Source organism: Fukomys damarensis, unplaced genomic scaffold (assembly GCF_012274545.1).
Source record: "Fukomys damarensis isolate Sample0158 unplaced genomic scaffold, DMR_v1.0_HiC HiC_scaffold_19, whole genome shotgun sequence".
Lineage (NCBI taxonomy): Eukaryota > Metazoa > Chordata > Mammalia > Rodentia > Bathyergidae > Fukomys > Fukomys damarensis.
Genome location: NW_022900931.1, coordinates 222,111 through 232,045, shown reverse-complemented (window position 1 = coordinate 232,045; position 9,935 = coordinate 222,111). Strand labels below are relative to the sequence as shown.

Here is a 9,935-nt window from a genome sequence, read left to right as displayed (position 1 = left end):
TTTTTTTTTTTTTTTTTTTTTTAGATAATTTCTTGCTTTGAACTCACTATGTAGCTCAGGCTGGCCTCAAACTCATGACAATCCTCCTGCCTCAGCCTGCCAAATGTTGGTATTGTGTCACCATGCCCAGTAGTCTGGTCTTTTAGCCCTGGCCTCCCTGATAGGGAAAACTTTTATAAATAGTAAAAAGCTCTAAAGTGTTACAATGTAAAGTGGCTTCTGCTGTCTCTAACAGCAGTTTGCTTTGTTTAGCTCAAAACAAAAAGGCACCAAAGGCAAAAATTGCCTACTGAGGCATTGGTCTTACCCTGAAATAACAGGGCACGTCAAGGTTTTGAGCTCCGAAGAGACTGAAGCCACATGATTATAAGAGTGTCAAGACGAAAGAACCCATTGCTAACATTTGCTCCCCTGACCCTGAACACCCCCTTCCTATGGACTAGGACAGATAACTAAGCGAATCTTAGAGGTAAACTCCCCAACTGCAAAGAACTGTTACGTCTGGGTTGAAAGTTAACTATCCTGTGACCGTGATTTGAACTGTGAGAATGAAATGTAACCACCCAAAGGAAGTCAAGGCTGTGAAACCCCATAAAAGGAGGAGTTTTAACCCAGTGCGTCATTGATCCAGGCTTGGCTTATGTGCGATCGACCCTTATTGATAAGTAAATTTGTTATTTTACTTCCGTTCTGCTGCCTCTCTGTGTGTCACTGATTCCTTCCAAAACAGCCCTTCTCCTGACCCTCCTGCTCTCCTCCCTTCACGCCAGCCACAAGCCCTCTTGTGCCTGTCCTCCATTGCAGCAGGGACCTCTGTCCTAAAAAGCTTTGGCTCACGCTGTCCTCTGGGGCAGGCGTGCTCTCCTTCGAGTGTCCCTCATGAGTACTCAGTCCCTCCTTCCCTTCAAGTCTGTAGCCAATGGCTCCACTCGGGAAGGCTGCCCTTTACCACCATCTAAATTGCCACCCACTCGTCCACTCTTCCTTCCCTTACTTGCTTCTCCCTTAGCACTCATTTCCATCTGGCTTACGTCTCCCATGTGATGTTCACATTCTTCTCAGCCATTGTCTCTGTTCTCTGAACTCTTAGTCCCAAAGGAAGAGTTTGCCAGTTTTGTTCACTGCCACATGCCAGGGCTTTGCACACTGCTGGCACTTGGTAAGTGTTTGCTAAATGGGTCATTTCCAAAAGCCTCCTGGTTTCTGCCAGCTGCTCTGTCCCCCGATCATGCCTGCTTCATCTTGTAGTGATTCTACATGAACAGAGATAGTATGGTGTTCCTCACTGAATCTCTAGCACAAGGCTATGTCTGTGGTAGGTGCTCAACAAATACTGGTTCCTAAGTGAAGGTCCAGAACTGAACCTGATTCACTTTTGGGTTCTTAGCATGTAGACAAGGCTGAGATTTCGATTTATTTGAGCAAGCAGCAATTACAGTAATTGAGTGTTACACTTTTCATAAAAATTATTTTTGGTTTACTTTAATGTTATTTAATAGGAAAGCCAGCCTGAATGAAAGAACGTGCCACTACAGGTTATCCCATATGTCCTCACAGATACTATCAAATGGCACACAGCTTCAAGCCTGGGACAAATTCCTCCCTGTGCCTGTGCATTTTTGTGTCTGTTTGTCTCTGCAGACAAACAGAAGTGGCCCCAGGGAACAGGTGAGGTTCTGAAGCAAGAATTTATTGCAAGTGCACATGAGGGTGTGCACAGCAATCTCAGAGTCTCACCACTGAGCAAAAATACAGTCACAAGTCCCTCATGAACAGTCTCCCAACCCAGCCCTTCCTTTGCCATTTTCCTGAGATAGGGAAGAAGCAAGGCCTTCTAGTTCCCAAACAAAACACAGGTGCCTAAAGGCTAAGAGAGAATTACAGAGCCTTATTTTTATTATTATCTACCAAGACAAAAATCAAAATTCCCTCCCTGCTCCAACCCCACCTCTACCACCTGGGCTCTCAGGGAACAGCATCTGCCTGGGGAGCGCTGGCTTCCAGAGCTGTCCTTGGAGCTGGGCACCTATGCATGGCCACCCCTTATGCCTGAAAGCCAGCTACAGGCCCCTTCCTCTGCAATGTGGGTATGAAAGGGCAGCTGGCATTTCTTCAGCCTTCAGTTGTCAGGTTTAGGAACTTGGAAAAGATCAGCGATGTCCAGCAGGGCTCGGCGGATGTGGTTCCCAAAGCGCTGAGCATTCTGTGGAAACTGAGAGCTCAGGGACACCTACCCGTGACCTCCCACCATCCTCTCCCCACAAACAAGGACTCCCCCCCAGTTAGAGATGGGTGTGCTCCTGAGTTGCCTCTGACAGCAACCCTCCTCAGAACTGAGCAGGAACAGGGGAGACTCACCGTCTCTGAACTTGAGAACTTGCTGGAGACGTGGAAGAAGATAGTGTTTTCACCTGCGATCATATAGGAGACCCCATACCCATCATCTGCCACCTGAGGAAGAAGTACAGAGGAAAATGTAAGTTGACCTTGAAGAACTAGAGGCCAATCTCATGTTGTATTTGGTCTTTCCACCAGAGCTGTAGGAAGTGGCTCCATTCTTCCTGGGATCAGTCTCCCCCCAACCCAAGAAACTGTAAAGACAAAGGATGTTGTCCCCTGTGTTTCTGGTCCCTTCCCAGGATCCAGGATTCCTGATTTCCTTGGAGCTGATAGTTTAGACTACTCTCTCTTTACAGGTCTCTAGACTTTTGACGAATTAGCCCATGTACATGTCTCCTTCAAAAGAGCTTAACTCCTGGGGAAAACATATTTCAAAAGGGCCCAGTGCATCGGCCTGTCCATGGGCATGGTCATATTCCAGCAGGGAGGTGCCTGGGAAGGGGGAGTCAGGTTCTTGTTCCTGTGGGCCAACTGCTACCACTCTGCTCTCATGCAAGTTCAGGACTGTCCTCTGATCAAGGTGCTCTGTGCCCATGTAACCTGGCCAAGGTTCTCACTCCCCATGGGAAGCCTGGGTCCCAGTGCTGCCCACCACCCCCTTCAGGGGTACTCACAGGGCCAAAGCCGCCTCCTGCGGCCAGGTAATTGGGATACTGGTTTGTGTCAAACATGCGGATCTGGGACTGAGGGATCTGGCTGGTGGAGAGGCGCCAGGGTTCTGACAGCACCTGCAACAGGGAGGCTAAAGCTGGCCAGATGCTAGGTACTCAGCATGCAGCTGTCTGACTGGTGACACCAGAGACCTGCTCGGCGACAGGCAGTGAGTGTCCTGTGGGGGAAGCATACAGAGTTCCCTGGTCCCCACTACACATTTGCAGCCCCTCAGCATCTGCACAGATCCATCTTTCTTTCCACCCAAGATCTGTTCGACCTGCTGTCCTTCCCTCTACTCTGCCCCTGCCTCTTTTCCTTCTCTCACTAGCACTGTTGCCACCTGACAGGTCATACACTGTCTGTTTTCCTTCACAAGAATGCTGATTCCATCAGAAGGACCCCGTTCCTGTTCCACCCCAGGACTTCAGACCTGGGTGGAGCGTGGTGTGGGAAAGCTGGGCCCTGTCCTCCAGGCAACTTTAGGGGAGTCAGCTGTACAGAAGGCAATATGAGCCCCATTATAGAAGGCTGAGCCCCTGGATCTGAAGGCAAGGGCATGAGGACACACCCATCAACCACACTAACCTCTGCCAGGAATGGGGAACTGACCCCCAGGTACTTAGAGACCAAGTAGAGGCAGAAGAGGTGCCTGTCAATGCCAGCACCCGTCATAGCCAGGCGGTACATGTTCTGGTGCTTTTCAGAAGCTTTCCGGAAGAGATCTTGGAGGTCTGCTTTCTGGGGGGAGAAGTAGAAGGGTACAGAGCATGGTCCTACCCCTTGAGGTGGACAAGAGGTACAGGGAGGTGTGGCTCACCATGTGGGACCCCTTCATCATAGCCTGCACAAAGGCTTTGGACTCGCTGGTACAGGAGCGCACAGTCTCGGTCCGTCCTTCTCGGAACATTCTGGTCATTGAAGCCTCATAGGTCAGGCAGAACTTGCCCTTGTCCTGGGGCATGGAGGTGGTGAATCTAGCAGGTGGACCCCTATGCTGCCCTGCCCACTCAGTAGCCCAAGGGAGCTCCTACCCGGAAGTGAGCCAGCTGCAGGGCAATTTGCACGAAGGCATCAGGGCTGGTCCGACATTTCTTGATAAGGCCTTTGCCAAAGGACAAAAACTGGAAGCAGTACAACTCCACATCGTCTGCCAGAGCTTTAGCTACTTGGTAGGAGTTCTTGATGACAGCTTGACACTGCCAAGACATGGAAAGAGGTCAGCTATGGGCAAAGCTCTAGGTCATGTCTAGGAGGCGTGAAGTTTAGGTGATAGATAAAGGACAAAGTGAGCCTAACATCTTCCAGAGGAGGGGCACAAAGTCAGTCTGATCACGGAGGGCAGAGAGAGGCAGAGAGAGGCAGGGAGAGGCCCAGACATTCCACCTTCCCTGAACCCTACCTAAGAAGGGTTCCTTCCTGAGAAGCCTGTCCCTTCCTCCTGAGGGCCATGCCAAGTGGGGCCATGTCAAGAAGGGAGAAGAAGACACAGCACCTCACACCTGCCCCACCCCAACCCTGGACAGCACACCTGTTCAGGAATGTCCCACTGGAGCCGCTGAGGAGGCGCCAACATTGGGTTTGGTTCACCCAGGCAATGTCCAGTTTCTGTGTAGCCCAGGTGTAAGGTGTCAGTGCCTAGGACAAACTGCAGGGAGAAAACCCAGGTAAGAAACGAGCCTCAAGCCAGTCCCCATGCTGCAGAGCCCCTGACGAGGCCTGTTACCTCCCAGAGATGTCCAATAATAGGGGCATCTGCCCATGCATGTTCTGTGTTGAGGCCCAACACACCATTCTTGAAGGAAATAAGAGTGAAAGACTTGTCAAACCACCTGAAAGAGTAGACAGGAATGAGCCAGAGCTGGGGAGGTACACGAGACCCTGATATACAACACCAACCATCACCAACCTAACTCTCCAACTCTACTAACTCTGACCCCAAACCTAACCCTAAACTTAACCCTTATTCCTAATCTTCAACTCTAGCCCCATCTGTAACCAATAGCCCTAATAGGCCCTTGTACTCCACCACTACACAGTAACACTAGCAAACCACTAGCTTTGACATTACTTTCTACTTTAATTCTTCAGTCCTAACAGTAACCTCTAACCCTAAACCCTAACCTGAAAGCCTAACTCCTAACCTCTAACTCTAACATCTGACCACAAGGCTAGGACACATACCTGTTGTAGCAGTTACCATGTAGCAGGGCCTTGCCGTAGAGGCTGAGACTGGCCTCATCATCAGAGCTGTAGCAGTGGGACTCCTCATCCAGAGCCACAAAGAAAGCAGCACGCTCAATAGCATCCAGAGAAGCCTTGTTCTTGCCAGAGCTGAAGAAAGCCTGGCGTGCCTGTGCCCACTCTACCCTGTGGGCACATGGGCAGCTGAGTAGTGGAGCCAGTGTGGACATGGGATGAGGGCCCCTCCAGGATGGATGTGGTGGGGTGGGGCACCTGGCTCTCCTGGAAGATACTCTCCCAGCTGGCCACCAGCTGTCAGGTGGATGATGCCAGCTCTCCACTGCCACTACCACCAGGACCCATCAACAAACACACGGGTCCTACATGCTGCTGTTTGGTTGTAACTCTGGCTCCCAGTCCCAGGGTGACAGGAAGGACCAGGCTCCTCTCCTCAAAGGCTAAGATAACACAGCCATGGTACCTTCCCCCTGCTGTGAGGGCTGCCAGCTTTTCCTCCCCAGGCTGAGGCAGGGAGGGGTCGTCCAGGATCTTCTGGAACTGCATCTCCAAGTCCCGAGGCTTGAGCAGGCGAGAACCCTCATAGAGCCACACCTTGAAGAAGCGGCCCTTGTGGTAGACAGCCACATGTCTGCTCTCGGCGAGGTGCTGCAGCATATCTGTGATGGTCAGTGGGCAGGCTGAGGCAAAGCCTTCGGAAGCACCATGCCCCCCTCCTGAGCCCTGGCAAGGGCCCACTTCCCACACATAAGTGGCCCGGCAAGCTCTGCTTTGACCAGCCCCTGCCTTGGCCCTTCCTTCCCCTGGCCGGGGTGGATCCTGTGTGCTGGGCCAGGCCCTGTGTGACTTCTCAGAGCAACCCTGTGAAGTACCCCACTGAGGAGGAAGCCCATGTGAACTACCCAAAGAGGCAGGGTCAGAAACAGCAAAGTCAGTTGCCTCTGCCAAACTCTCTCTTCTGTAGGCTGCATGAAGGGCAAATATGCTTCTCCTGAGCCCCACTAGCACACAGTGCTGCTTCCCATGACCACCTTCTCAGGCAAGGGGACTTGGAGGAGAGAAGCTCTGATTTGGGCTCCTTGGAGTCCCAGCACCAGTATCATGCTGTAAACAAACAACAGATGTCTAAGATTTGTTATGTTTAGGATTTGTTACAAGCTACTCTTCACAGGCTCACTACTCTGAGACATTTGAGGTGACTGGCTGTGAGTAGATAGAAGGGCACCTGGCCATGCTTGGCCCAGAGCTGGAGCGTGGTCCTGATGCGTACCTGTCTCCTTGCCAGGGACGCGAGTGGTGTTGAACATCCTCTCCATCTGGTAGCTGCACATGGGCACAATGCCTAGTGCCATCACCTGCAAGGAAGGTCTAGCATGGCTCAGGCCCAGGCCTCTCCTCTCATCTCACCCTCAATCCCGATGCAACTCACAGGCTTGATCTCCTCACGGTCCAGTTTGCGACGATACATGATCATGGCATGGACAGCATTTCCCAGGCGGGCAGCCTGCACGTCTGTGTTCTTGACAAGCACAAGGTCCTACAGACAGAGCAGAGCCCACAGGGCAGGAACCCCTGTCTATGTGTCATCTGGGTCTCAGCAGCCTGAGGGCCAATTTATCCAAAGGCCTGGGCTTGCATTTTCTCTCTACGGTCCATCCTGCATGCTGTCAGAGTGGGCTTCTAAAAATGCATAGCTGACGTACATGCCTCCTGCTCCAGCTGTGACCACATCTGCTTTTTATACCTATTTTATTTGTTCATGTTTTGCATATTTTGCTTCAAAGAAGGGGTTCCACCACTCAAAAACATCTTAAACCTTGGTTTGGAATGGGTGTATCTACATTTCTGGAAGGACAGTTTGTGGAGGATGTGAATTCCAGCAGGCTATTCAGTGGAGTGTGTTTTTGACAGCAGCAGAGGAGATTGCACACTGGGCAGCAGGAGACCATCTGGAGACAGTCAGGAGAAGTGCCAGTCACGTGAGGCGACTTCCTGAGTACTAAGAGAATAAGCCTGACTCTCTTCTTGTGGTCTGGCTCCACAGAGGGCCAAATCAAGGCATGTGTTAGAGCTATCCTTGGAAATGGTGTCAGAATAGCTGGGAACTTACGACTAGGGTGCCAGTGAGGGAACCAAGAAAGGAAGTGACACAGTCTGAGCTGGGCAGGCACAGTGAGCCATGAGAAAGTTCGAGAGGCAGTGACAGGCCATGGGGTCTTGGAATTTTCCTGGTCCTGAGGATCCTCACTGCCCCTGAGGTGCTTCTAGACTGCCCTCTCTTTTCCCCTTGCCTCAGACCTCACTCCATAAAATCCGCCCTCCCATGGAAACCGCCTCCAGTTGTCTTTGTCCCACAGCTGAGGACACAGCAAGCACAAACGAGGCCTGAGAGGCTCAGATTCTTACCATGACATAATAGTTGCTGTTCACCATGAGTGGGCTTCTGCCTCTGAGATAGATGTACTCTTCCCACCAGTCACTCACCTGTGAGTAGGTAGGAGGTCAGAACTGGGGAAGAGGCAGCCAGGTCTTGTGGGTGAGGTAGAGCCCAGGAGGGCAAACTTACATAGTTAGTTGCCCACCACGACTTGAGTATCAGGTACTTCTGAAGCCTGGGGGCAGTCTTGTCCTGGAATTCCTTGGCCAATGTCTCCATACGGTAATATTCCTCATCATCCAACAAGGGCTGCACAGACTCCAGGTACTGTCCAGCCAAGTGGTCATTATCATGGGGCCGGACATCACTGGCTGCCTTGGTCTTAACCTTCTCCCCACCTCTCTGTCCTCACCCCAGACCCATCACTCTCAAGCCCACTATTTACAGGCACCTGACATCTGTGTTTAGATAAATCCTCTGAATTTAGCCTCCCATGTCCAGCAGGACCCAGGCCCTCACCCTCCGAATTGTAGCTGGCACACTGGGCACAGGAAGCTTGGGCAGAGATGTCTGGAAGCTGTAGAGCATGGGCCGCTGGCTGGATAGAAGGCGGACACAGATCTGGGAGTACAGGGCACAGTTTTAGAGGGGAATCTAGCAAGAAGAATGGACATAAAGTAGCAAATGACTGAGACCCTCAGAACCTTGCCAGCCCCTTTCAAGACAAACCCCAGCACTAGGCACCAGCACTCAGTCTGTCTAACCCTCCTACTCAGAGCCCCAAGTGTGGCCCTGAGGGCTCAAATCAGACGCCTGCACCCTCCACTGCTTCTGCTCACAGCCCAGATCTTGGTGAAGCGGCTGGTCTTGCCGTGCATTTCAAACATCCACCCGTGGTAGGAAAGCAGCAGCTTCAGCGTTTGGCGGAATAAGAAGATGCCTGTCATCCAGACCCCCGTGGAGAAGATGGCCATGCTGAGAAGTGCCCGGGTCTGTGGGGTCTGGTAGGGGCCACACCTGTGACAGAAGGAGGACTGTTTGGAGGGGGTGCCCTTGGGCCCAGCCTTGGGAAAATTATTTTCTTTTTCTCTCTTATTTATTTTTAATTTTTATTTATTTATTTTTTGGTACCGGAGATCGAACTCAGGTCCTTGTGCTTGCGAGGCAGGCAGAAGTCTCTCTCTCTCGTTTTAATACTAGGGATTGAACCCAGGGCCTTTACACTGAGCTACATCTCCAGTCCTTTATTTTTTATATTTATTTTGGTTTTCTGATACAGGGTCTCACTATCTAGTTCAGGCTCACTGTGAGCTCACTACATAGTCTGGGATGACCTCGAACTCATGGCAATTCTCCTGTCTCAGCCTCTGGGGTGCTAGGATTAGAGATGTGAGCCACCATGCCGGGTGACTTGGGGAAATTCTGACTCTGCAGTTGATTGTTATGCACTCACTCTAGGGAGGCACCAAGGGGCAAGAATCTCTCTGGGCTACTGAGGTCTGAGTCATCAAGTATAAACTAATGTGGGACTGGGATGATGGTGGCCCTGGGGAAAGGCTGCCCTTGTGGCCACCAGTGGCTGCTGTCCTGTATCTGGCCTTGGGAGCTGGCCTGGCCTCCCCACTCTGACTCTTGTGCTCTCCAGGCTTCTTACCTCTCAGGGAGGAACCTCTGGATACAGCAGACCAACCCCAAAGAGATGTCCACTTTGCAGTAGGAGAAACCCACCGTTGCCATGACAACAACCAGCCAGCTGGTGGGGCTGCCAGGGTATACGCCCCTAAGAATGCCATTCTGTGGAGCACAAACAGGTACCCTTGTGGAGCAGGAAGCTGAGGTAATCAGACAAGCTGGATTCCTGGTAAAAGCCTCCTGGTCTTTGCTCATCCACCTTCCATGCTCTTCCTAGTCCTCCTCACAGGTTCACACCTGCACTGCTTCCCCACCACACCTCAATCACCCACTCTGGTGTCTGCTCTGCTGGCACCTCTACCCAGCAGCACTGCGAGTGGAAAAGGTGACAGGCCCTGTGAGTGGGTAGCAGCTGACCCCTCCGCCAACACACACACACACACACACACACACACACACACTTGCTGGAGAAAGGCTGAACCACCTACGCCCACCTTGATGCGTATCAGTCGTTTCTTCCAGGAGTTGATCCCGGACAGGTAGATGTGTTTTAGAGCCTCCCTACTGAGCCGGAAGTCCACCCCATCTGGGGTCACTGTGAACTGGAAGGCCACGGCCTGGTGTGCTTCTGCCATCCCGGCGGGTTGGTTGGCACCTGTGAGCGGGGCGCGCG

The 9,935-nt window shown here is 51.9% G+C and overlaps 1 protein-coding gene across 2 annotated transcripts in view; it reads right to left on the bottom strand.

Annotated features, from left to right (window-relative positions):
• Window positions 1-1,452: 1,452 nt before the first annotated feature.
• Cpt1b (carnitine palmitoyltransferase 1B) overlaps window positions 1,453-9,935 on the bottom strand; it is a 9,318-nt gene continuing 835 nt past the window's right edge. For both annotated transcript variants that reach the window (XM_010634235.2, XM_010634234.3), the window contains exons 2-19: window positions 9,757-9,917; window positions 9,285-9,424; window positions 8,470-8,647; window positions 8,150-8,251; window positions 7,820-7,957; window positions 7,660-7,737; window positions 6,683-6,790; window positions 6,524-6,608; window positions 5,717-5,912; window positions 5,236-5,421; window positions 4,778-4,883; window positions 4,583-4,699; window positions 4,086-4,250; window positions 3,872-4,006; window positions 3,640-3,792; window positions 3,015-3,128; window positions 2,359-2,451; window positions 1,453-2,203 (exon numbers count right to left, since the gene is read on the bottom strand). In XM_010634235.2, the coding sequence (XP_010632537.1) occupies window positions 2,120-2,203; window positions 2,359-2,451; window positions 3,015-3,128; window positions 3,640-3,792; window positions 3,872-4,006; window positions 4,086-4,250; window positions 4,583-4,699; window positions 4,778-4,883; window positions 5,236-5,421; window positions 5,717-5,912; window positions 6,524-6,608; window positions 6,683-6,790; window positions 7,660-7,737; window positions 7,820-7,957; window positions 8,150-8,251; window positions 8,470-8,647; window positions 9,285-9,424; window positions 9,757-9,897 (2,319 nt within the window). In that variant the 5' untranslated portion in view covers window positions 9,898-9,917 and the 3' untranslated portion in view covers window positions 1,453-2,119. The remainder of the gene's footprint in view (window positions 2,204-2,358; window positions 2,452-3,014; window positions 3,129-3,639; window positions 3,793-3,871; window positions 4,007-4,085; window positions 4,251-4,582; window positions 4,700-4,777; window positions 4,884-5,235; window positions 5,422-5,716; window positions 5,913-6,523; window positions 6,609-6,682; window positions 6,791-7,659; window positions 7,738-7,819; window positions 7,958-8,149; window positions 8,252-8,469; window positions 8,648-9,284; window positions 9,425-9,756; window positions 9,918-9,935) is intronic.